The 26,234-nt window shown below is 56.1% G+C and overlaps 1 protein-coding gene across 21 annotated transcripts in view; it reads left to right on the top strand.

Moving 5' to 3' along the window:
• The window catches only part of GAK (cyclin G associated kinase), a 97,310-nt gene that overhangs the window by 62,973 nt on the left and 8,103 nt on the right, over window positions 1–26,234 (top strand). For 3 of the 21 annotated variants that reach the window (XM_008963712.5, XM_055111100.2, XM_034958112.3), the window contains 10 exons: window positions 3,539–3,733; window positions 4,672–4,789; window positions 5,270–5,349; window positions 11,122–11,315; window positions 13,548–13,694; window positions 14,729–15,205; window positions 15,627–15,797; window positions 16,919–17,041; window positions 23,443–23,559; window positions 23,672–23,803. In XM_008963712.5, coding sequence (XP_008961960.1) covers window positions 3,539–3,733; window positions 4,672–4,789; window positions 5,270–5,349; window positions 11,122–11,315; window positions 13,548–13,694; window positions 14,729–15,205; window positions 15,627–15,797; window positions 16,919–17,041; window positions 23,443–23,559; window positions 23,672–23,803 — 1,754 coding nt within the window. Of the gene's footprint in view, window positions 1–3,538; window positions 3,734–4,671; window positions 4,790–5,269; window positions 5,350–11,121; window positions 11,316–13,547; window positions 13,695–14,728; window positions 15,206–15,626; window positions 15,798–16,918; window positions 17,042–23,442; window positions 23,560–23,671; window positions 23,804–24,836; window positions 25,696–26,234 lie in introns of those variants that run through there. The other 18 variants (XM_008963716.5, XM_055111103.2, XM_008963718.6 and 15 more) reach the window with 12 other exon arrangements.

Below are 26,234 nucleotides of genomic sequence, written 5' to 3'. Positions count from 1 at the left end.
GCGTGGTCCAGTGGGGCGTTCGTCAGAGCCGTGGAGAGAGGACCCTCACGCAGGGTGCGTGGTCCAGTGGGGCGTTCGTCAGAGCCGTGGAGAGAGGACCCTCACGCAGGGTGCGTGGTCCAGTGGGGCGTTTGTCAGAGCCGTGGAGAGAGGACCCTCACGCAGGGTGCGTGGTCCAGTGGGGCGTTCGTCAGAGCCGTGGAGAGAGGACCCTCACGCAGGGTGCGTGGTCCAGTGGGGCGTTCGTCAGAGCCGTGGAGAGAGGACCCTCACGCAGGGTGCGTGGTCCAGTGGGGCGTTCGTCAGAGCCGTGGAGAGAGGACCCTCACGCAGGGTGCGTGGTCCAGTGGGGCGTTCGTCAGAGCCGTGGAGAGAGGACCCTCACGCAGGGTGCGTGGTCCAGTGGGGCGTTCGTCAGAGCCGTGGAGAGAGGACCCTCACGCAGGGTGCGTGGTCCAGTGGGGCATTCGTCAGAGCCGTGGAGAGAGGACCCTCATGCAGGGTGCGTGGTCCAGTGGGGCGTTCGTCAGAGCCGTGGAGAGAGGACCCTCACGCAGGGTGCGTGGTCCAGTGGGGCGTTCGTCAGAGCCGTGGAGAGAGGACCCTCACGCAGGGTGCGTGGTCCAGTGGGGCGTTCGTCAGAGCCGTGGAGAGAGGACCCTCATGCAGGGTGCGTGGTCCAGTGGGGCGTTCGTCAGAGCCGTGGAGAGAGGACCCTCATGCAGGGTGCGTGGTCCAGTGGGGCGTTCGTCAGAGCCGTGGAGAGAGGACCCTCACGCAGGGTGCGTGGTCCAGTGGTCCACATGTCAGAGCCGTGGAGAGAGGACCCTCATGCAGGGTGCGTGGTCCAGTGGTCCACATGTCAGAGCCGTGGAGAGAGGACCCTCATGCAGGGTGCGTGGTCCAGTGGTCCACATGTCAGAGCCGTGGAGAGAGGACCCTCATGCAGGGTGCGTGGTCCAGTGGTCCACATGTCAGAGCCGTGGAGAGAGGACCCTCATGCAGGGTGCGTGGTCCAGTGGTCCACATGTCAGAGCCATGGAGAGAGGACCCTCATGCAGGGTGCGTGGTCCAGTGGGGCGTTCGTCAGAGCCGTGGAGAGAGGACCCTCATGCAGGGTGCGTGGTCCAGTGGGGCGTTCGTCAGAGCCGTGGAGAGAGGACCCTCATGCAGGGTGCGTGGTCCAGTGGGGCATTCGTCAGAGCTGTGGAGAGAGGACCCTCATGCAGGGTGCGTGGTCCAGTGGGGCATTCGTCAGAGCCGTGGAGAGAGGACCCTCATGCAGGGTGCGTGGTCCAGTGGTCCACATGTCAGAGCTGTGGAGAGAGGACCCTCATGCCGAGTGCACAGTCCAGTGGGCCACTCGTCAGAGCTGTGGAAATGCCAGGAAATAAGCAAATGGAAATCTCCGAAATGAGAACGCCTTCGACATCACCGAGGCTGAGTCAGTGGCCTTCGGAGCCAGGTCGAGAGATACTGAAACTGAATCACAGAGAGAAAGCGGGGGGTAGAACAAGCACCCAAGAGCTGCCTCCACCTCAGGCAGGGCCACACACACGTGGAGCCCAGAAAGGGAAGAGGGAAGCGGGAGCAGTGAAGAAATCATGGCTGAGAATTTCCCAGAATGAGTAACAGATACCAGTCCACAGGTTCAAGAAGCTCAGAGGTCAGCAAGCAGGATGAAAGCAAGATGAACACATAAAAACCCACTCGGGTGCATACCGGTCAGAACTCCTGCAAACCGAGCACGGAGGAAGTGTTGGAGGTGGCCAGAAGAAGATGCATCAGGTACAAAAAGAAAGATGTCAGCCACAAGGTTCTCGTCAGAAAGCCTAGAACAAACAGTAAGGGCTTTTCTTCGGTGCTGTAATTAAGAAGTCAACAGGAAGTAAAAGGAAAACATAAACCTTGCCAAGAGAAGGCAAAAAGAAGAAAAAAGAAACCAAGAACAGATCAAACAAGTAGGAAACAGCCAGCAAGATGGTAGATTTTAATCCAGCCACATCAGTGTTCAGGCTGAACATGAGTGGTTTTGTTTAAAAGACAGGCATTGCCATATGGGACAGAAACGCACAGCTCGGCCATACACTGCAGGAAGTCCTCTTTCAGCACGGAGGCAGAGGTGGGTTCAGAACAGGATGGTGGGGGAAGAGCGTACTAGTCATTGCTACATGACCCGACACAACACACTCGGGCTTAGAACCACACACATCCATTCTCTCGTGGTCTCCCTGGACCTTGAGGCTTAGCTGGGCCCTCTCCTCCATTCAAGGTGTTGGCCACACTGACTCTGAGAAAGCCGATTTCTCTTTCATTTCTGAATCTGCTTCCTTGGCCACTCGGGCTGTTGGCAGGATTTATTTGTTGTGGCTGAAGGACCAGCTGTCCTGGCTCCCTGCTGACTGAGCTGGGCCACAGTGTCCTGTGGCTGGGAAGATGGGGTCTGCACCGTCACCATAGAAGTGGTGTCACCTGCCTGGCCTGCACAAGCTCCGGGAGAGGGCCTCCTGCAGGGCATGGGTGCCACGAGGTGGGAGGCAGACTCTGGGGGGTTTGTGCTCCACAGAGGCACCACGGGAATGCCAGCCACGGGAAAGCCAGAGCTGTGCTACCAAGGTCAGAGAAAACAGATTCCATTCCACATCCATCAGGCAAAAACTGATCAAATTGAAAGGAGAACCAGACAACTCATTTGTAGGGTAGACCTCAATATTTTCGTCTCAGTAATCCGTAGAACAAGTAGACAGACCACCAGCAGGGATATAGAAGAACCGAATGTGCCAACCCATGAAGGCCGACACAGCTGTAGAGCGTTCTAGGACGTTCCACCCAACAATAGAAAAACACACATTTATTTCTTTCAAATGCACATGGAATATGCAAGGAGAAAGATCAGATTTGGGGCTATAAACACACCTCAATACATTTTTAAAATTTGAAATCAGACAAACTATGCTGTCAGGCCAAAGTGGAATAAAAATTGAAATCAATACCAGAAGAATATCTGGAAAACTCTCTAAATCTCCACCTCCCAGGTTTAAGCAGTTCTCCTGCCTTAGCCCTCCCGAGTAGCTGGGATTACAGGTGCACACCACCAAGTCCGGCTGATTTTTGCATTTTTAGTAGAGATAGGGTTTCACCGTGTTGCCCAGGCTGGTCTCAAACTCCTGACCTTGTGATCCACCTGCCTTGGCCTCCCAAAGTGCTAGGATTACAGGCGTGAGCCACCGCGCCTGGCCTCAAAATTAAGCAACTTCTAAATAACCCATGAGTAAAAGTGGGAGTATCACGAGAAATTTAAAAATATCTTCAACTAGGGCGTATTTTTAAGACTCTGTCTTAAAAATACATATATGTATACACACACACATATATATATAACTAAATGAAAATTATAACATCAGATTTGTTAGGAGCAACTAAAACATTGCTACAAGGGAAATTTCTAGCATGAAAAACTCCTATTCGAAAGACAAAATCAGCTGTGTGGTCCCCTCTCAGGGCACGTCACATGGTGACGCGGCACGTCTGCCCCCAGGTACATCGAGTACATGTGTGACATGGTGGCGGAGGAGCCCATCACACCCCACAGCAAGCCCATCCTGGTGAGGGCCGTGGTCATGACACCCGTGCCGCTGTTCAGCAAGCAGAGGAGCGGCTGCAGGCCCTTCTGCGAGGTCTACGTGGGGGACGAGCGTGTGGCCAGCACCTCCCAGGAGTACGACAAGATGCGGTGAGTGCAGCTGCAGCCCCACACTGTGCTCCCTCCTCCTCACCCCTCCGGAAAACCGTTAAAGAGGAACCCTGGCCTTGCTGGGGACAGGCGCTTGCTGAGGCGGACGTGTTTGGAACTGTGGCGTCTGTGGCAGGTCACTTGGGATCCTGGTCAGCAGCAGGAGGTCACAGGGATCCGAGTGTCCAGGAGACTTGAGAATGGGATCCTGGTCAGCAGCAGGAGGTCACAGGGATCCGAGTGTCCAGGAGACTTGAGAATGGGATCCTGGTCAGCAGCAGGAGGTCACAGGGATCCGAGTGTCCAGGAGACTTGAGAATGGGATCCTGGTCAGCAGCAGGAGGTCACAGGGATCCGAGTGTCCAGGAGACTTGAGAATGGGATCCTGGTCAGCAGCAGGAGGTCACAGGGATCCGAGTGTCCAGGAGACTTGAGAATGGGATCCTGGTCAGCAGCAGGAGGTCACAGGGATCCGAGTGTCCAGGAGACTTGAGAATGGGATCCTGGTCAGCAGCAGGAGGTCACAGGGATCCGAGTGTCCAGGAGACTTGAGAATGGGATCCTGGTCAGCAGCAGGAGGTCACAGGGATCCGAGTGTCCAGGAGACTTGAGAATGGGATCCTGGTCAGCAGCAGGAGGTCACAGGGATCCGAGTGTCCAGGAGACTTGAGAATGGGATCCTGGTCAGCAGCAGGAGGTCACAGGGATCCGAGTGTCCAGGAGACTTGAGAATGGGATCCTGGTCAGCAGCAGGAGGTCACAGGGATCTGAGTGTCCAGGAGACTTCAGAATTCTTGTGAGGCTCTTCATGGGGGTTATTCTTTATTGGGTATTACATGTTTTAGCTAAGTGGACAATTTCTCATTCTGTTTTTTGTTGTTTTTGTTTGGTTGGTTTTGGGGGTTTTTTAAGTTTTTCTCTTGTCATTCTGTCCTTAGGGACTTTAAGATTGAGGATGGCAAAGCGGTGATTCCCCTGGGCGTCACGGTGCAAGGAGACGTGCTCATCGTCATCTATCACGCCCGGTCCACTCTGGGCGGCCGACTGCAGGCCAAGGTGAGAGAGCCTGTGGCTTGCCCGGTGCTCCCCACTCACGCCTAGGCTCGTGGGGGGCTGGGGGCCACGGTGCGCTCACTTCTCACCGAGGGTCCAGGGTGCTCACTGTTTGGTGAGTGCCGTGGGCTCTCATGTGGCAACTGCCCCACAGCGCCCCCTGCTTGCCCCGTGCACTTGACGCGGCAGGATCTCAACCTGAAAAGCCTGGCGTTTCCATCGAGACTGAGTTTGAGGGTCCACTTGGGGCAGCCCCCACGGCAGTCCCGTGAAGCAGCTTGTGGGCCCATGCGTTCTCCTCGGGGCTACCTGCCACACACAGACCCTCTCCCGCTTCCCCCACAACATGTGGCACGGGGGCGCCGTCCATGCCTCCAGCACCATGAGCCGCTCTCAGATCTTGCCCATTGGGAAAAATTGGCCTGTGGCCCCAGGATCTGGATTCACCCTCCACGTGGGGTGTCGTGTTTGCTCTCTTTGCAGATGGCATCCATGAAGATGTTCCAGATTCAGTTCCACACGGGGTTCGTGCCTCGGAACGCCACCACTGTGAAATTTGCCAAGTATGTTGGTACCGCGTGTGCTCGGTGGGGAGGGACAGGTGCCCTGTGCCGCAGCACCTGCATGTGGGCCGGTCGTGGGAGCCCCAGGGGGAGTGGCGGGCTGTGTGACTGCTGCTTGGTGGCGCTGGGCCTGTTCCTGGGCCATCCTGGAGCTGCGCGTGTGTAGGCTGCTGGGGTGGACCCGGTGGCTGCTGCTCTGCCCCCCGTTGGTGTGTGTGTCTGTTAGAATTTAGCCCTCACACCCGGGCGTGGCGTAAGCAGGTGAGCGGGTGGCGGCTGCATCTTAGCAAACGTTCCTGAGCCTGCTGTGTGCAGAGTGCCCTGCCAGGCGGAGGTTGGAGATGATGCGGGGCAGTCCTGTCTGGAAGCTCACACTCTGTTGTTAGCTCCCTCTGTAAACAAGCGCAGCCACGGGATGGCCCCCACCCCTGCCATGCCCAGCACCTGTTAGCTCCCTGTCCTCTTGACGTCGGTGCCCAACAGCGCATACCCTGCCCTCTGCAGGCTCAGGTGCAGATGCGGAGAGCAGCAGAGCAGGCTGTCACACCCAGGCGTCCTGATTCTAACTGGAGGTCTGTCTTTTTTTTTTGAGACAGAGTCTCGCTCTAACGCCCAGGCCGGAGTGCAATGGCGCAATCTCGGCTCACTGCAACTCCACCCACCAGGCTCAAGCGATTCTCTCGCCTCAGCCTCCTGAGTAGCTGGGATTACAGAGCTGCACCACCACGCATGGCTAAGTTTTGTATTTTTAGTAGAGATGGGTTTCACTATGTTGGCCAGGCTGGTCTTGAATTCCTGACCTCAAGTGATCCGTCTGCCTCGGCCTCCCATTTAACTGGAGATCTTTCTACTCAATCACAGGCAGGCTTATCTGCCAAGACACAGTGGAACAAACATTGTTCCAGGAGTCAGAGGGGGCACCCACGGGGGCTCCCAAGACAGAGGGTGTGGCTGCAGGGCCTGCTGTGTTCCAGGCTCTGTGCTCTTGGTTCCTACCCAGTAAACAAGGGGAAGCCTTGGGCCAGCCCCACGGGGATGCTGGCAGACTCTGCACCTTGGGAGGGTTGCTGGCCTGGCCTGGGTGAGCTCAGGAAGAGCTGGCGCCTGCTGCTGTCAGGGACGGCCTGCACCGGGAGACCGGGGTGTCGTCTTGTGTTTTTCTGTCTCTGTGATTCTTTTTTTACATCTCTTGTCTTTGTTGTGTCTTACGCTTTTCTTTTTTTAACTCACATATTCACAACTTTAATAATTTTGTTTCTTTTTTCCTCCTTTGGAGGAAGAAAAACACCCAGTGCTCTTAGAGTTTTCAGCCACGGTGGAGGCGGTGCTTAAAATAGTGTTTTAAAGACCAAGGTACTGATGATGAAGAGGAAAATATCGGTGAAGGACCTGTCGGGGACTTAGATGCTGGAGGCAGGAGGCAGGGACTTTGGTAACTGATTGATTATTCAAGAAAGTCGGGGGAATGATGGGAATTTCACCAGAGATCTGGAACATAAAAAGGAGACAGATGTGAATTCTAGAACTGAAAAATATTACAGCCGAAATGAAGGCTTCAGTACATGATTAACAGTGGAATAGGCACAGCAGAACAGACTCTGAATTGGTAGAAAAGATCTTCCGACAGCAGCGCAGAGAAGAAAGGATGGAAGAAGACACGTACAGAGAGGGTCACGAGAGAGACTGTGGCACCGCAGGGGCCTGGCATGCTTTTACTTGAAGTTCTAGGAGAAGAGAGAGAGTGGAACAGAAATAATACTTGAAAAATCATTGGCCAAAAATTTTCCTAAACTGATGGAGGACGTCAGAACCACGAAATCAAGCTCTGCAGACGCCAAAGACGATACTTTTTTTTTTTTTAACAGAAAGAAGAAAAGAGGTTCAGTACCTCAGAGCATCCTGGTTGAATTGCTGGAACCCGAAGAGAACAATCTCCAGCCCGAGGACAGGACGGGGTGGGAATGCATGACCTGCAGAGTGACACCCGAAGGCAGCTGAGGCGCGCCGTCTCTAAAGTGCTGAGAGAAGAATACGGGAATTCTATATCCAGTGAAATTATCCTTGAAATATGAAAGCCAGTTAAGGATGTCTTCAGCCAAGCAAAGGATGAGAGAGTTGATTGTTGGCAGAACTGCTCCATTTCAGCAAGTATCCAAGGCAAGCCTGCAAAGCCTGCAGCCTAGGGAAGGAAGGGCAGGGAGGCTGGAATGCATGACTCTGTGGTGAAATGACACCAGCACCAGCTGCTTAAAACACCAATACTAATGTCCTGTGGGTTTGAAAACCTGCTTGGTAGTAACATATGTGACAGCAGGCGCACCAACACACGCGTGCATGTACACACACACAAGCACCAGCGCGCGCACACACACACACAGCCGAGGAGGGGATTCACCGAGTGAATGTGTTTCAGGAGCTCCGTCACCAGGAAGCAGAGAATGTACCAATCCCTAGGGCAGATTAAAGATGCAATCAAGAAGAAAAATGGAACAAAAAATATGTGATGAATTCGCCAGAACAACGTAGAGATAAAGAAACAAACCCAGGTGGGATATAGATAGAAAACAGCCAGCTGGTAGACCGACGCCCCGCTGTGCCTGTCAGTCATCCCATTGAAGGTGGATAGAAGATTAACACTCCAGTTAATTGGGCTGGATTAAAAACCAAGCTCACACAAAACTCAAGTCTATACTGCTTACAGGAGCCATACTCCAAAACCCTTGCACACGAAGAGCTAGCAAGGCTGAAGTGGAATAATTGGAAATTGCTTACCATGCAGACCATAACAGGAAGAAGGCTGGTGTCACTGTCCATATCAGGTGGGATAGACCAAGGCAGGAGGTGACGGGTGACGTTGCAGGGGCGAGGGCAGTGACATGGCTTCAGTACAGGCAGCACAAAGGGGCAGAATGAGGGGTGAAGTTGACAGGCCCACGCTGATGGCCGCCTCTCTTCCCAGGCAGTGGAACAGGTAGACAAGAACAGGATATAGTTTTTTTTTTTTTACAAGGTTTAACCAACTTGACCTGAGTTTTGCAAACTTCAGCGAATACTTGGAGAAATGGCATCTGTTCAAGTGGGCGTTTATTAAAGTGGACTCCACGTTGGGTCGTACAGCAAGTCTCAAGGCATCTCCACAGTGGATTAAAGTGGGAATCAGTGACAGGAAAACACCCAGAGACCGTATGCTCGTTAAGTGACCTGTGTGCTAAAAAGGAAATCACTGTTGAAATGAGAAAATATTTTAAACACATTGATAATCAAAATACCACTTACCAGATGTGTGGGGTGCATCTGAAGCAGGGTTTAGAGGAAATGTGTAACTTCAAATGCATACATTAAAAGGAAGAAAGGTTGGTTGCGCACAGTGGCTTACAGCTGTAATTCCAACACTTTGGGAGGCAGGAGGGTTGCTTGAACCTGCGAGATCAAGGCTGCGCTGTGGGCGAGAGGCGTGTTCCCTGCGTGGTGAGCCTGCGCCGTGCCTGGGCGAGAGGCGTGTTCCCTGCGTGGTGAGCCTGCGCCGTGCCTGGGCGAGAGGCGTGTTCCCTGCGTGGTGAGCCTGCGCCGTGCCTGGGCGAGAGGCGTGTTCCCTGCGTGGTGAGCCTGCGCCGTGCGTGGGCGAGAGGCGTGTTCCCTGCGTGGTGAGCCTGCGCCGTGCCTGGGCGAGAGGCGTGTTCCCTGCGTGGTGAGCCTGCGCCGTGCCTGGGTGAGAGGCGTGTTCCCTGCGTGGTGAGCCTGTGCCGTGCCTGGGCGAGAGGAGCACAGGGTTGCAGCCATGGCACAGGTGTAACAGCTGAGCCTGTTAGGAGTCCGCTCTGCCCTGTTGGAGCTAGTCTGGCAGGAGCCTGCGGGCGTGTCCTCTGCAGTCCAGGGCTCTCGGGAGTGGCCAGCCCTGCTCACAGACCTCATTGTGCCCTCAGCGCCAGGCTGGGTGAGCCAAGCCTGCAGGCCCAGTGCCCAGGGCCATCTCAAGGGGCAGCTGGGGGAGGGAGGCTGGGCATGAGCGGCACTCCCTCTGGGGCTGCCCAAGTTCGGTCTGTCCCAGGACCCAAGCCTGTCTGGCCGACCTGGCTCCCTGCACACTCCCTCCCTCCGTGCCTCTCCCGCTGTGCCTCTCCGCCCTCGGTCGTGGCCGGTCTGAGCCTCCTCTGCGGTGGCCGTCGGATTCTCTGCTGGTGCCTGCAGGCTCCTCTGCAGACGTTGCCTCCTCCACATCTCCACGCCAGCTGTGCCACCGCTGTGCAGTCCCTGCCACCCCTGACGACAGACAGCGGCACGCAAAGAGGCTCGGGCGCAGGGGGAAGCTCGTGTTGGCCCCGGCTGGAGTGCACATCAGTCCCGGCTTCGGCCGTGGCCACCTCCGCCCAGAGCCTTGAGTGGGCATTGAGGGGGCGCTGCTCTGCATGAGGTTGGCCACCCCTCAGGGCGGGCACAGGGTGCTCTCCCCTCGTGCAGGGAGAGGATGTTTTAGAGGGTGAGCAGGAAGGGGTGAACTAGAGGCCTTTCACACATCACAGGCATGTGTGGAGCTCAGAGAAGTGACAGTTAAAACCAGCCGTGGCTCTGACCCACACAGGCCGCCGGGCCCGTCTCCCTGCCCTCCCTCGGTGGATCCCACTCTGCTCTGGGTGTTCCTGGCCCTGCAGACACTGGCAGCCTGGGTTTCCCAGGAACTGGCCGCCACTCTTTTGTGTTTCTTCTTTATTTTCTTAGGTGTATAACATTCAACATGTAGAGATTTTAGGTGGCGTAAAATAAGACAGGCATGGGGAGCCTGCTGCCCGCTGGAGAGCCCAGGCTTATCAGTGCAGTTTATGACAGTGGGATCAGAGATTATCATAGGAAATGTGTGAAACAGCCTGGAATTCCTTAGAGAGCTGTGGGGCCGGGAAATGGTCAGTGTCAGGTCACACCTGCCTCCCCGTGCGGCCAACACCCCAAGGCGGGCCCTGCTGACCCCTGCCCCTGCTCCCCACCTGCACGGCCGACACCCCAAGGTGGGCCCTGCTGACCCCTGCCCTGCTCCCCACCCGCACGGCCGACACCCCAAGGCGGGCCCTGCTGACCTCTGCCCTGCTCCCCACAGCTCAGCCTGTGCTGCCTCCCCAGCCCCACAGTGAACACGGCTTTGTTTCCCCCGGAATCATGTTCCCAATTCCCTGGCAGCCGGATTCTAGAGGTCTTGGTTTTATGGGCATCTGTTGACAGTTGTGGATTTTTGTCAGGGCGGACGTCGTCATTTTTATGGAAAACACATTTAGTATCCCAGAGTGCGTGCTCTGAGCTGCCAGGTGGCTGCAGTCTGTGTGTGCTGGGTAGTGAGGGCCGGCGCCTGCCTTGGAACCCTGGGGTCCCACCTCAGAGCTGCCTGCCTGGGTGCCGGAGTCTCCAGCTGTGGGACATTGTCCCGTCTGCTCTGAGCACGTGGCCTCCCCTGGAGTTGCAGGAAACATGGCGGCCCCGCCCGGTGCCCCTCTGCCTTGAACACAGTTGCGGGCATCCCCACTGTGACGTCCGAGGAGCGAGTGAAATGATGCTCTTCTGGGGCCGTGACCGGGGGTGCTGGTGCCCTGTGGGTTCCTGGGACAGCTGCTGGGTCAGCTCACAGGGCTCCAGCTTCCGCAGGCGGGGGTGGCCGGCTGCCCTGGTTGTTCTCGCCCCGCTGCCTGCAGCTGCCACCTGTTTCCATGCACGTTTCTTTAGTGAATGTCCAAGGACTTACAGACTACTTGGGTGGCCTTCCTAAGTGGTGTCTGCTTGTAACCGCAGGTATGACCTGGACGCGTGTGACATTCAAGAGAAATACCCGGATTTATTTCAAGTGAACCTGGAAGTGGAGGTGGAGCCCAGGGACAGGCCAAGCCGGGAAGCCCCACCATGGGAGAACTCCAGCATGAGGGGGCTGAACCCCAAAATCCTGTTTTCCAGCCGGGAGGAGCAGCAAGACATTCTGTCTAAGTTTGGTAAGATCCCGCAGGTGAATTAGGTGAACCCTGTTCTGGTGAGTGTCTCTGTGGAGAGAGACACCTTTGGCCGAGCTCTGGCAGGGCTGGGCCCCACGCCTGCTGCTGCACCCAGGCCCTGAGCAGCTTGGGCTGCAGGAGGTTTTGGCAACTCCGTCGTGGATGTTGGACACCACCACCAGCTACACCAGAGAAGGACTCGCAGGCTGCAATTTCTGAGGCCCATGGGCAGGGACGGAGGCAGAGGGAGGAAAACCCGGGCTCCTGGAGCGAAGCGGGGTTTTGTCCCAGGCGTGTGTCTGGGTCAGATTTTTGTCATGTGTGCTGGACACGCGTCCACTCTCACTGTGAGCCTCGGGCCTGCTGGCAGCACGTGGAACAGAACCCTCGCTCCTGTCGCTCTTCACTTCCGAGCAGTTTCGAAAAGGCAGCCCAGGAAGTGCTGGCAGGTGGGCCCAGGGCCGTCCACTGCTCATGCCACGCTTGTTCTCAGCTCTTGGTTTGCAGTGTTTGCTTTTTCTTTCTGAGCATCTTCAGCGTCCCTGAAAGAGGCTGTATGTGTGACCTGTGCGTGCTGTGTATGTGTCCGTGGGTGGTGTGTGCCGTGTGTGTGCACAAGTGGTGTGTGCATTCATGTGTACTGTGTATCTGTGTGCTGTGTGCATTCGTGTGTACAGTGCATCTGTGTGTGCTGTGTGTGCGTTCGTGTGTACCATGCATCGGTATGTGCTGTGTGTGCGTTCGTGTGTACCGTGCATTTGTGTGTGTGCATGCATGTGTACTGTGCATCCGAGTGTGTGCGTGTGTGTACCGTGCATCTGTGTGCGTGCATTCATGTGTACCCTGCATCTGTGTGTGCTGTGTGCATTCATGTGTACTGTGCCTGTGTGTGTGTGCATTTGTGTGTACCATGCATCTCTGCTGTGTGTGCATTCGTGTGTACTGTGCATCTGTGTGTACTGTGTGTGCATTCATGTGTACTGTGCAACTGTGTGTGCTGTGTGTGCATTCGTGTGTACCCTGCATCTGTGTGTGTGCTGTGTGTGCATTCGTGTGTACCGTGCATCTGTGTGTGCTGTGTGCATTCATGTGTGCCCTGCATGTATGTGCTGTGTGTGCATTCGTGTGTACTGTGCATCTGTGTGTGCTGTGTGTGCATTCATGTGTACCCTGCATGTATGTGCTGTGTGTGCATTCATGTGTACTGTGCATCTGTGTGTGTGCTGTGTGTGCATTCATGTGTACCCTGCATGTATGTGCTGTGTGTGCATTCGTGTGTACTGTGCATCTGTGTGTGTGCTGTGTGTGCATTCCTGTGTACCATGCATCTGTGTGTGCTGTGTGTGCATTCCTGTGTACTGTGCATTTGTGCTGTGTGTGCATTCATGTGTACCGTGCATCTGTGTGTGCTGTGTGTGCATTCGTGTGTACCCTGCATGTGTGTATGTGCTGTGTGTGCATTCGTGTGTACTGTGCATCTGTGTGTGTGCTGTGTGTGCATTCATGTGTACTGTGCATCTGTGTGTGTGCTGTGTGTGCATTCATGTGTACCCTGCATCTGTGTGTGTGCTGTCTGTGCATCCGTGTGTACCATGCATCTGTGTGTGCATTCATGTGTACTGTGCATCTGTGTGTGCTGTGTGTATTCATGTGTACTGTGCATCTGTGTGTGCTGTGTATATTCATGTGTACCCTGCATCTGTGTGTGTGCTGTCTGTGCATTCGTGTGTACTGTGCATCTGTGTGTGCTGTGTGTATTCATGTGTACCCTGCACCTATGTGTGTGCTGTCTGTGCATTCGTGTGTACTGTGCATCTGTGTGTGCTGTATGTGCATTCATGTGTACCCTGCATCTGTGTGTGTGCATTTGTGTGTACTGTGCGCCTGTGTGTGTGCTGTATGCATTCGTGTGTACCGTGCAGCTGTGTGTGTGCATTCATGTGTACCCTGCATATGTGTGGCGTTTGATGCCTCAGTGGTGGGTTCCTTGTGCATGTTCATGTGTGCGTGTGCTGTGCCCAAGTGTGCACGCATGGCCCAGAGCGGCATCCGAGTGGATAGCAGGGATCTGTTCAGAGAGCCCCTCCCCGTCATGTCATTGGTCTGCTTTACTGATGGCCTGGCCTGCCACGGTGCTGGCGCCCGCCTGGCTGCACTTCCCAGCTCTGGGGTCAGTGTTGCCCCGAGGCTGCTGGCCAGTGCCAGTGCCCTGACGCCTTCCCTCTCCTGCAGGGAAGCCGGAGCTTCCCCGGCAGCCTGGCTCCACGGCTCAGTATGATGCTGGGGCAGGGTCCCCGGAAGCCGAACCCACAGACTCTGACTCACCGCCAAGCAGCAGCGCGGACGCCAGTCACTTCCTGCACACGCTGGACTGGCAGGGTAGGCAGCGTCCCTGGACCTGGCCACTTGCAGAGGGCAGGCCCCTGGTCTGGAGGTGCCCCTGGGGCAGGGCAAGCGTCTTGGGAGACGGGCCTCGGGCAGAGCTGAGTTGCACCTCAGTGGGGCTGTGCACCCGGCATGTCAGCCTGTTCTTTAATGGCTCACGAGCTAAGAATGATTTCATATCTTTTTAAAGGTGAAAAAAAAAGAACATGCCCACAAAGTCTGAAATAACAACCCTCGCTCTTCATCCCAGTCTGTGGGCCTGGGGAGGCTGGCAGCATGGGCCATGCTGGCGGGGCCCCTGGGTACAGGGGAAGGGCCTGGGCGGAGGGACAGACTGTCACCACCTGGGGATCCCACACCTCTCTTTGCCCACACCCCCAGTGGGCTCCCAGCCCCTCTGAGGCTTTTCAGGAAAACACCTGGGCGCCATCACTGGACCTCACCCCAGACACACCCCAAGGGGCGCCCCTGCCACTTCCTGTCCCAGCACCCTTGGCCGTCCCATCGGGGTCGTCCCTTCTGCCGCCTGTTCCAGAGCACCCTTGATTGGTGTTCCTACCCCCTAGTGCTGCCATGTGGCCCCCACTTGACTCAGCCTGAGGCACCGCAGAGGCCCAGGCGGAGAGAGCCACAGGCAGACCCTTGAGGCAGAGGCTGGAGGTGGGTGCGCTGGAGACGCCTCAGGAACAATGCCCCACTGCCCGCCCAGAAGCTTCTGCAGCACTCGCCAAGGCCCTGGGCCAAGGAGGCGCTGAGGGGCCGTGCCATGGGGACATTGGTGCTGGCCATGTGGGTTCGCCAAGGCCCTGGGCCGAGGGGACGCGCCGTGGGGACCCTGGTGTTCCTGCAGCACTTGCCAAGGCCCTGGGCCGAGGAGGCGCCGAGGGGCCATGCCATGGGGACCCTGGTGCCGGCCACGTGTGTTCACCAAGGCCCTGGGCCGAGGAGGCCCTGGAGGGACGCGCCGTGGGGACCCTGGTGCTGGCCGTGTGGTCTCACCAGCCTGTGGTTTTGTTTCCTTTTCGCAGAAGAGAAGGAGGCAGAGACTGGTGCAGAAAATGCCTCTCCCAAGGAGAGCGAGTCTGCCCTGATGGAGGACAGAGACGAGAGTGAGGTGTCAGATGATGGGGGGTCCCCGATCTCCAGCGAGGGCCAGGAACCCAGGGCCGACCCAGAGCCCCCCGGCCTGGCAGCAGGGCCGGTGCAGCAGGACTTGGTTTTTGAGGTGGAGACACCGGCTGTGCTGCCGGAGCCTGTGCCACAGGAAGACGGGGTCGACCTCCTGGGCCTGCACTCCGAGGTGGGCGCAGGGCCAGCTGTACCCCCGCAGGCCTGCAAGGCCCCCTCCAGCAACACCGACCTGCTCAGCTGCCTCCTTGGGCCCCCTGAGGCTGCCTCCCAGGGGCCCCCGGAGGATCTGCTCAGCGAGGACCCGCTGCTCCTGGCAAGCCCGGCCCCTCCCCTGAGCGTGCAGAGCACCCCAAGAGGAGGGCCCCCTGCCGCTGGTACGTGTTTCTGTTCTGAAGGCGAGTGGCTTCACAGTAGATGAGTGATGAGGCTGAGTCATTCTCACTGCATGGGCGTGTTTCGAAGGTGCTTGCAGGAAGGGAACGTGCCCTTCCCCCACCTCCCCCAGGAGCAGCCTCGGGGTCATGGCAGGGTTCTGTGCTGTCCACCTGAGCTCACGGGCCGGGAGCTACCGGCTTCTCCATCTCAGCAGTGTTGCTGTGTCCATGTGAAAGTCATCCTGAGGCGTGGGGCACGGGGAGCCCCTGGGCTGACTGCCTCAGTGCCCCTGCGAGGGCAGCCGTGGGGTCTGGGCTGCCCAGCTGGAGTGGCCTCTTGGGCAGGCCTGACTGCAGAGCTGGGCTCCTTTGTCTTCAGGCAGCCGGGCTGAGTCCTCCCCATGCCCGCCTGTCCCCACAGCTGACCCCTTTGGCCCGCTTCTGCCGTCTTCAGGCAACAACTCCCAGCCCTGCTCCAATCCTGATCTCTTCGGCGAATTTCTCAATTCGGACTCTGTGACTGTCCCACCATCCTTCCCGTCTGCCCACAGCGCTCCGCCCCCATCCTGCAGCGCCGACTTCCTGCACCTGGGTAAGCGCCTCTCGCCTGGCAGCCAGCTCTCCGTGGCCGCCTCCCTCAGGACCGCAGCCTATGGTGGGAAACAGAGCTGTGGGTCTCAGGCAGTGGTGGGGCTGGACTGTGTGGCCTCCGGGTGCGCTTCCTTGCGGCCCAAGCATCCTGCAGGACGTCCCAGAGGTCAGGACAGACTGCTCCCTGCTCTGTCTCCCCAAACCATCCCCAAACCTGGAACAGGTTGTGGGGCCCTGCAGTGCCTCAGTCGTCTGTGACTGGCAACAGGTGTTTCTCGAGGCCTCCTCAGGCCCAGGCCTTGCAGCTCTTAGCAGAGAAGGCCACCTGCACCCAGAGCTTGTGTGGGGACGAGAGGTCAGAGGGAGGCAGCTGGGGGACCCAGGGTCCGGGAAGCTGACCTGGTCTGAGTGTAGCAGGGGCCGTGGGGCACGGTATCCATGGGGAGGTGGTCAGGCGCCGGGGCACAGCATGGCTTGTTTAGACAGACGCCGGTGGGGCCAGGCCCTGGGAGAGGGCTGGGCTGCCCCTCCAGTGTGGTCCTAGGGGAAGGAGCCCGGGTTCTCTCTCCTGAGGAGGCAGCAGCGTGGTCCATGGCGCGCTCTGGGGTGATGATGGTGACCATTGCAGGATGGCTTGTGGGTGGGTGTGTGGAGTGCAGCCTTGCAGCGTTGGGGCGGGTGCCGCCAGAGGTGTGCTGCGTGGCCAGAGCCAGGGCAGACAGGACCTGCTGGGCCCTCTGTCTGCCGAAGGCAGCTCAGCCAGGTGGAGCCACCGCGGGCTCTGGTGGGTTTTAGGAGAGGCGGGAACGCAGGCTGTGGGGATGGCGGCAGAAAGTGGGGTCCTGACAAACCCTTTGGGATGGGAACGCGCAGATGCTTCTTCTCAGCCTGGCCTGCGAGCTGCTCCGCCTGCTGGTGCCCCTACGTCCACTCGCTCAGTTCTGTGTGATGGGATGCATCCTCAGGACCCGTCAGGAAGAGAGAGGCCGTCAGCCCAGCCTCAGCTCAGCCTGGGTGTGAGAGGCGTCGGCTCCTAGGGCCCTGAGCACAGCCTGGCGCCCCGCCACATTTGCCTGCTGCTGAGACACCAAACTGTGCTCTCTTCTGGTTCCTTCTTCCCAGGGGATCTGCCAGGAGAGCCCAGCAAGATGACAGCCTCGTCTAGCAACCCAGACCTGCTGGGAGGATGGGCTGCCTGGACCGAGACTGCAGCGTCGGCAGTGGCCCCCACGCCAGCCACAGAAGGTATGGCCACCACCCACCAAGGACAGGGCTCCCAGGACGTGCAGCTGCTGTGGCCCGTCTCTATTTCACACGTACCTGTAACAGGGCCCTCTCTGCGCAGAGAAGGAAGGAAGGGCTGGGGCGTGCTTGGTGGTGCGGGCTCCGCACACAAGGCTGTGGTATGACTGCGGCGGCCTCACTCACCCGGTGTGCCTGGGGTACGTGGGGACACAGACTTGGCGTCCCAGAGCTGCAGTGGCTCCTGAGCATCAGCAGCACCCCCGAAGGGTCCTCCTCCCACCCGGCAGGGCGTCTGCGTCTGTGATGCGATTTCATGCCCCACACTCTGTGGACCACGTGCTGGCTCTGCCTGTAGCACCCTGTGGCTCTTCCCTCCTGAAGGGGTTTGTGACTGAGGCCGACCCCACGGGTCTTGTCTCGGTGTTGCGGCCGATGCCCCATGCCCTGTCAGGAAGGGGGTCACGTACAGCAGTCGTGTCTGTGAGTGTCCTGTGCCCTGTCAGGAAGGGGGTCACGTACAGCAGTCGTGTTTGCGACGCCCCGTGCCCTGTCAGGAAGGGGGTCACGTACAGCAGTCATGTTTGTGAGCGTCCAGTGCCCTGTCAGGAAGGGGGTCACGTACAGCAGTCGTGTTTGCGACGCCCCGTGCCGTGTCAGGAAGGGGGTCACGTACAGCAGTCGTGTCTGTGAGTGTCCTGTGCCCTGTCAGGAAGGGGGTCACGTACAGCAGTCGTGTCTGTGAGTGTCCTGTGCCCTGTCAGGAAGGGGGTCACGTACAGCGGTCGTGTCTGTGAGTGTCCTGTGCCCTGTCAGGAAGGGGGTCACGTACAGCAGTCGTGTTTGCGACGCCCCGTGCCGTGTCAGGAAGGGGGTCACGTACAGCAGTCGTGTCTGTGAGTGTCCTGTGCCCTGTCAGGAAGGGGGTCACGTACAGCAGTCGTGTCTGTGAGTGTCCTGTGCCCTGTCAGGAAGGGGGTCACGTACAGCGGTCGTGTCTGTGAGCGTCCAGTGCCCTGTCAGGAAGGGGGTCACGTACAGCGGTCGTGTTTATGAGTGTCCTGTGCCCTGTCAGGAAGGGGGTCACGTACAGCGGTCGTGTCTGTGAGCGTCCAGTGCCCTGTCAGGAAGGGGGTCACGTACAGCCGTCGTGTTTGCAACGCCCCGTGCCCTGTCAGGAAGGGGGTCACGTACAGCAGTCGTGTCTGTGAGCGTCTGTCCTTCCCGTCACCCTGGAGCCGGCCCTCCTGCGGCGTCTCTGGTAGCGCGGATGCGTATGCTGCAGCTGTGTCTCGAGCCGGCCTCAGCGATGTCGCGGGTTTGCTTCCAGACCACAGTCAAAGCGAACACCCCTAGAAAGTCAGTCAGATTTTGTTTTCCCAGTAAGCATAAGAGTTACGGGGGTTTTTTGTGTGGGGTTTTGTTTTTGTTTTTGTTTTTGAGACAGGGTCTTGCTCTGTCACCCGGGCTGGAGCATAGTGGCGCAATCTCTACTCACTTCAGCATTGACCTCCTGGGCTCAAGCAATCCTCCCACCCCAGCCTCCTGAGTAACTGGGACTACAGGCATGTGCCACCATGCCCAGCTAAGTTTTAAAATTTTTTTGTGGAGACAGAGTTTTGCCATGTTGCTCAGGCTGGTCTAGAACTCCCGGGCTTAGGCGATCCATGCACCTCAGCCTCTCAGGGTGCTGGGATTACAGGCGTGAGCCACTGCACCCAGCTAAAAGTTATATTTACATTATACTGTAGTCTGGTTTTTTGTTTGTTTCTTTGGGAGATGGAGTCTTGTTCTGTTGCACAGGCTGTGGAGCGCAGTGGTGCAATCTCTGCTCACTGCAACCTCCACGTCCTGGGTTCAAGTGATTCTCCTGCCTCAGCCTCCTGAGTAGCTGGGATTACAGGCGCCTGCCACCACGCCCAACTAATTTTTGTATTTTTAGTAGAGATGAGGTTTCACTATGTTGGTCGGGCTGGTCTCGAACTCCTGACCTTGTGATCCACATGCCTCGGCCTCCTGAAGTGCTGGGATTACAGGTGTGAGCCACCACGGCCTGGCCATAGTCTGTTAAGTGTGCAATAGCATTATGTCTAAAAAATAAATATAGTTACTTTGATTTAGAAATACTTCATTGCTAAAAAATGCTAACGATCCTGATCTTGCTGGTGGCGGTCTTGCCTCAATGTGGATGGCTGCTGACTGATCAGGGTGCTGATTCCTGAAAGCTGGGGTGGCTGTGGCCATTTCTGAAAATAAGACGATGAAGTTTGCCACGTGATGGTCTCTCCCTTTCACAAAAGGTTCCCTATGGCACGCAGTGCTCTTGGATAGCGTTTACCCATATGGAGCTTCTTCCGTCCTCCCAAACCTGCCACTGCTGTGTCAACTAAGTTTAAGGAATATTCTAAACCCTTGGCCTCATTTCAGTGTTCACAGCATCTTCACCAGGACTCGATTCCATCTCAGTAAACTACTTTCTTTGCTCATCCATAAGAAGCAACTCCTCATCCATTCAGGTTTCATCCTGAGATTGCAGTAATTCGGTCCCATCTGCAGGCTCCACTTCTAATTCGAGTTCTCTTGCTGTTTCCACCACATCTGCAGAGACTTCCTGCACTGAAGTCTTCAACTCCTCAAAGTCATCCTTGAGGGTTGAGATCAGCTTCTCCCAAACTCTTGTTCATGTTGCTGTTTTAACCTCTTCCTGTGAATCGTGAATGTTCTTAATGGCATCTAGAATGGTGAATCCTTTCCAGAAGGTTGTCAGTGAACTTTACCCAGATCCATCAGAGGAATCTGGCCGCTATAGCCTTAGAAATGTGTTTCTTAAATAGGGAGACTTGGAAGTCGACACGACTCCTTGATCCAAGGGCTGCAGAACAGATGTTGTGTTAGCAGGCATGAAAGCAGCATGACTGTCTGTGTACGTCTCTGTCAGAGCTTTTGGGTGACCAGCTGCATTGTCCGTATTGTCAGCGAACAGTCATATTTTAAAAGGAATCTTTTTTCTGAGCTGTAGATCTCAACAGTAGACTTAAAATATTCCATAAACCATGCTGTACACAGATGGCTGCCATCCAGGCTTTGCTGTGCCATTTCTATGGCACAAGCCGAGTCAATTTAGAATCTTTTTTTTTTTTTTTTTGAGACAGAGTCTCTCTTTGTCGCCCAGGCTGGAGTGCAGTGGTGTGATCTTGGCTCACTGCAAGCTCCACCTCCCGGGTTGACGCCATTCTCCTGCCTCAGCCTCCCAAGTAGCTGGGACTACAGGCGCCTGCCACCATGCCCGGCTAATTTTTTGAAACCCCTAGAGACGGGGTTTCACTGTGTTAGCCAGGATGGTCTCGATCTCCTGACCTCGTGATCCGCCCGCCTCGGCCTCCCAAAGTGCTGGGATTACAGGCGTGAGATCATCAGTGATCTCAGCCGGATCTTAGCAGATGACTTAGGCCGTCTTATATCTGCATGGAGAGTCTGGCAGGTGCAGCCCCTTCATCAGTGGTCTCAGCCGGATCTTAGCTGATGACTTAGGCCGTCTTATATCTGCATGGAGAGTCTGGCGGGTGCAGCCCCTTCGTCAGTGGTCTCAGCCGGATCTTAGCGGATGACTTAGGCCGTCTTATATCTGCATGGAGAGTCTGGCGGGTGCAGCCCCTTCATCAGTGGTCTCAGCCGGATCTTAGCGGATGACTTAGGCCGTCTCGTCTGCGTGGAGAGTCTGGCGGGTGCAGCCCCTTCATCAGTGGTCTCAGCCGGATCTTAGCAGATGACTTAGGCCGTCTCGTCTGCATGGAGAGTCTGGCGGGTGCAGCCTCTTCATCAGTGGTCTCAGCCGGATCTTAGCAGATGACTTAGGCCGTCTCGTCTGCATGGAGAGTCTGGCGGGTGCAGCCTCTTCATCAGTGGTCTCAGCCGGATCTTAGCAGATGACTTAGGCCGTCTCGTCTGCATGGAGAGTCTGGCGGGTGCAGCCTCTTCATCAGTGGTCTCAGCCGGATCTTAGCAGATGACTTAGGCCGTCTCGTCTGCGTGGACAGTCTGGCGGGTGCAGCCTCTTCATCAGTGGTCTCAGCTGCATCTTAGCAGATGACTTACTGCAGCTTCTCCGTCAGCGCTTGCTGCTTCACCTTGCACTTGTACGTTGCAGAGACGGCGTCTTTCCTTCAGCCTCAGCCCCTGCTGGCTTCACTTTTCTTCTGCAGCGTCTTCACCTCTTTCCACCTTCATAGAATTGAAAGAGTTGAGACCTTGCTCTGGATTAGGCTTTGGCTTAGGGGGATGTTGTGGCTAGTTTGACCTTCTCTCCAGATCACCCGAACTTCCTCTGTATCGGCAATGGGGCTGGTCCGACCTTCTCTCCAGATCACCCGAACTTCCTCTGTATTGGCAATGGGGCTGGTCCGACCTTCTCTCCAGATCACCCGAACTTCCTCTGTATCGGCAATGGGGCTGGTCCGACCTTCTTTCCAGATCACCCGAACTTCCTCTGTATCAGCAATAGGGCTGGTTTGTGTTCTTATCATTCGTGTGTTCACTGGAGTGGCATTCTCATTTCCTTCAGGAGCTTTTCCTTTGCATTCACAATTTGGCTTGCTGGTGCAAGAGGCCTAGCTTGTAGCTTATCTCAGCTTTCTTTTTTTTAGAGACAGGGTCTTGCTCTTGTTGTGGCTGGAGTGCAGTGGCACGATCATGGCTCACTGCAGCCTCAACCTCCTGGGCTCAAGGGATCCTCCCACCTCAGCCTCCTGGGTAGCTGGGACTACAGGCACTCATCACCATGCCCATCTAATTTTTTAAATTTATTTTTTGTAGAGATGGGGTCCGTGTTGTCCAGGCCGACCTTGAACTCCTGGGCTCAAGCACCCTCCTTCCTCAGCTGCCCACTGTGCTGGGAACACAGGCATGAGCTGCTGCGCCCGGCCTTCCTCTGCTTTTGATGTGCCTTGCTCAGTAAGCTCAGTCGTTCCTAGCTTTTGATTTCAAGTGAGACACTTGCAACTCTTGTGTTCACCTGAACGCTTATAGGCCGTTGTAGGTTCTGAATTGGACTGATTTCAGTAAGGTTGTGTCTCGGGGAATAGGGAGGCTTGAGAAGGAGCGAGACAGGGAGTGGCTGGTCTGTGGAGCAGCCACAGCGTGTTGTCAGTTAAGCTCGCCGTCTTCTATGGGCACAGTCCATGGCACCCCAAAACAATTAGAGCAGCAGCATCAACTCATGGGACACACATCACCAAAGCAGATGCAATCATGAAGAAGTTTGAAATATCATTACAGTTCCCAAAATGGGGCACAGGGACACAGAGTGTGCATGGCGTGCGGAAAATGGTGCCGGACAGAGTTGACACAGCCCTCAGCAGGTGGAACACACACTGTCTGCAGAGTTCCGGGAGGCACAGTGCACGATGTGCCAGGGCCTGGGTGCCCGTCCCCTCGAGTGCACAGTGCGAGGTGCGCCAGGGCCTGGGTGCCCGTCCCCTCGAGTGCACAGTGCGAGGTGCGCCAGGGCCTGGGTGCCCGTCCCCTCAAGTGCGCTTCAGGACGTCTTTGCCCAGGGGCAACTGCCGTCTCCGGTTTGTCTCCTGGTTGGATGATCACTGTGAAGGTGTCTCGCCAGTTTGATTTCTTTCTCATGAATGAGGTTGACTCTTAGTTTGAGTGGTTTTGGTTACGTGTGTTTCTTTTAGAATCATTTCATGTTCTTTGCTTAGTTTTTGGCCTCAGGAATTCATCTTTTTCCTCGAATAGATGCACGAGGGCTCTTTATACATGAAGAGCCTGGTTTTAATGACTGCATGGCACTCTATCAAGTAGCTCTACCACGGTTTTTTTTTTTTTTGAGACAGAGTGTCATTCTGTCACTGGGGCTGAGTGCAGTGGCATCATCTCGGCTCACTGCAGCCGTCAACCCCTGGGCTCAAGCGATCCTCCCACTGCAGCCCCCCTGGGTAGCTGGGACCACATGCATGAACCACCGTGCCTGGATGATTTGTTTATTTTTTGTAGAGACAGGGTATTTCTATGTTGCCCAGCCTGTATTTTATGATTTTATACTTAGGCTATTCTCAAATGTATGCTATTATAAAGAGTATCCTGAAGAACATTGACATTTTAGATAGATTCCAGAAAGTGGTGCTGCAGAATCATAATCATCATGATACGAGCATGGTTTGGTTCTGGGTGTGAGCTGTGAAGCTGTTTTCCCTGAGGAGCAGCATGGGGCATGGAGGCAGCGTCCGCCACACACGCCTCTGTCCTGGCTGGTCTCGTGCACGCAAGCCGTGCAGGTGCCAGCTCTCAGGCCGGAGTGAGGCTGTCACGTCGTAAGGAGGCGCCATCGGAGGTCCCAGGAGGATTTGTTTCGCTTCAGATGGTGCTTGTTCTAATGCCCTGTGCCCCTTCTCCAGGCCCCCTCTTCTCTTCTGGAGGTCAGCCGGCCCCTTGTGGCTCTCAGGCCAGCTGGACCAAGTCTCAGAACCCGGACCCATTTGCTGACCTTGGCGACCTCAGCTCCGGCCTCCAAGGTAACGTGGAGGGCACTTTGGGGGTGTGGAAGCTGTTTCCTTGTAGGAGGTTTATTCTCGTCTGTCTGACTCTGAGCTGCCCAAAGTGAAGTCTTTGCCTCTGTTCACTAAGACCCCCAAGCCCAGAGCACAGTGAGCCCAAGGGGACAGCGTGTCTGCACCTGTTCCAGGCGACTGCCAACTGGCAAGCTAAAACCGGGAGTTGCTGACACTGGCGCTGCTGCCAGCCCCCACCGGCATTGTGGTGCGTGATCCATCCTGTCCTCAGGGCCATGGGGGCCATCGGGGAAGCGGGGTCTCTGCATGGAAGTGGGGTGTAGCTGGGCTCTGCTCAGTCCCCGAGGCTGTGCTCGGAGCGTGCTGGCTGTCGGCCACAAGAACCGAGTCCACCCTCTCCAGTCCTGCGTCTGCCTCAGGCCCGGCCCAGGCGCTGTGGTCTGAGTCTCCGGTCCCGCATCTGCCTCAGGCCCGGCCCCGGGCGCTGTGGCTTCAAGTCTCCTTGGGCTGACCTGATGCCCCTGGGTCTCTGGGTTCACTCCCAAGATGCATCCCCCTGGGGTCCCTGTGGCTTCTCAGAAGAAGCGTCGGCGGCGGGGGGATGATCATCTGAAGGGGCCTCCCTTGCACTTGCCTGGCCGTCAGGTGGAATGCTGGGTGGGAAGTGGCTCCACCTTGGGATGCTTGTTGGTGCCGGTGACCGCCGGACGCTCCAGCATGCAGCCCCAGGCTATGGCGTCTGCTCCTGCTCAGCTCCGGGAGCATTTCCCGTCTCCTCATCGTTTCTCCTGTCCTTCCCTGAGTGCCTCAAATTCCTGTGAGCAGGTGTCGGCGTTGGATCTCTAGGGCTGGCTTCGAGTCCTCACTCTCTCCCGGGCTGGCTTCGAGTCCTCACTCTGCTCTTGCGAGCTTGCATCTGAAGTGCCTTCTGTTCTGTCATGAAGTCCCAAGAGTTTTTTCGTCTTTGAATGTTCTTTTTATGTTTCAGGTGGTTTTGGGGATTTACTGTGTCTTGAGGACATCCATGAGCGTTTCTGTCGGTGTGGTTTTGTATTTTATTTCCCTTTGTGGCCTCTGTCTTGTGTTGTCTGAGAGCACGGTGGGGTTGCGAGGGCCGTGCCCTCGGGAGGAGACCTGCGTGTGCCTTGACTGCCCTGGGCAGCCGGCACTGGGGCAGAAGGAGTGGACTCCCAGGGATCCCCGCCGTCTGTGTCCTAGACACAGCCCCAGCCCTCCGCCTGCTGGCTCGGTGGGCGGCCTGAAACCATTCTGCCTTCTAGGAAGACAGCAATTCTGAACAAAGCAAAGCCGATACAACTGAAGGAAAAAATAGACAAACCCAAATCATAGCTGGCGACGTCAGCACTGCTGTCCCGACACATGACGGAGCAGCTGTACCGAAGGCTGCAAGGATGTAGAAGGGCAGAGGCGCCAGCCAGCAGGGCCCACCAGCTGCAGGCACGGACCTTTCCATGCACCGTGGGAGCCTCCTCCACACAGGCCCTGTCCTCAGAGAACTAGGATTCTGCAGCATGCCGTCTGACCACAATGAAATAGAACGGAAGAATCTTCACACTTGGGAACAAAACAGCACACTTTCAAACGACACCTGGGCCAGAGAGGAGGTCTCAAGGGAGACGATGCGTGGAGCTGAGTGAAGATGCAAGTGCAGCCTAGGAAAGCCCAGGGCCCCACCAGGCAGTGTGGAGACACCCGCAGCTGTGGGCGCTTGCTGTGGAAAAGCTGGAATGCCCCAGCAGTAACCTGAGCTCTCTGCACAAGACATTTGGGGGGGAAAAAAAAGGGAGCGAAATAAGCCTACAGCAAGCGGAAGGAAAGAAAGAATGAGGAGCCACGGGCAGTGCAGTGGAACACAGGGACAGAGGCCAGTTCTGAAGCCCACAGACCTCTCCCGGGGCTGCTGGGAAGAGTGACCCAGGTCATCGATATGGGGGATGGTGCAGGAGGCACCACTGCAGACCCCGCAGGCTCTACGAGGGTCACGGGTGCAGGCGCCTCTGTGCAGTATGCTTGACGACTTACGTGAAATTGATAAATTCCTCAAAACAAGTTTCTGCCACAACTTACCCAATATCAAGTAGATCCTTTGAAAAATTCTATAAACACAAAGAAAATAAATTCATAATTAAAAACTTCCCAAAAAGGAAACCTGCGGACCCACCTGGGCCACTGGAGAATTTCAATGAATGTTGAAAGAGAATGCCAATTCCACCCTCTCACAGGAAGCAGGAGAGAGGGAGCACTTTCTAACTGATTTTACGAAGCTCATACTATCACCCTGATACCAAAATCAGACAGAAACAGCACCGAAAAGGGAAACTGGGGCTATATTCCCCATGAATATACACACAGATCCTCAACCAAACTTCAGCAAATAGGATTTATCGGTATATAAAGAGAATTCTACACCAAGATCAAGTAAGATTTATTCCAGGAATCCAAGGCTGACATTTCAGAATTGTTAACAAAATCTATTTAGGTTGCTGCGAAAGTAATTGTGGTTTTGCCATTGAAAGTAATCGCAAAAACCGTAATTGCTTTTGCACTAATCCGATATCATATTAACTGGCTGAAGAGCCATGTGGTCACATCAACAAGGCAGAAAAGGCATTTAACAAAATTCAGAAAGTCAGCACCTTTTATGGCAGCACTGTCAG

Source organism: Pan paniscus, chromosome 3, assembly GCF_029289425.2.
Source record: "Pan paniscus chromosome 3, NHGRI_mPanPan1-v2.0_pri, whole genome shotgun sequence".
Classification (NCBI taxonomy): domain Eukaryota; kingdom Metazoa; phylum Chordata; class Mammalia; order Primates; family Hominidae; genus Pan; species Pan paniscus.
Note: the sequence above shows the minus strand (reverse complement) of the source record. Positions and strands in the feature narration are given on the sequence as shown.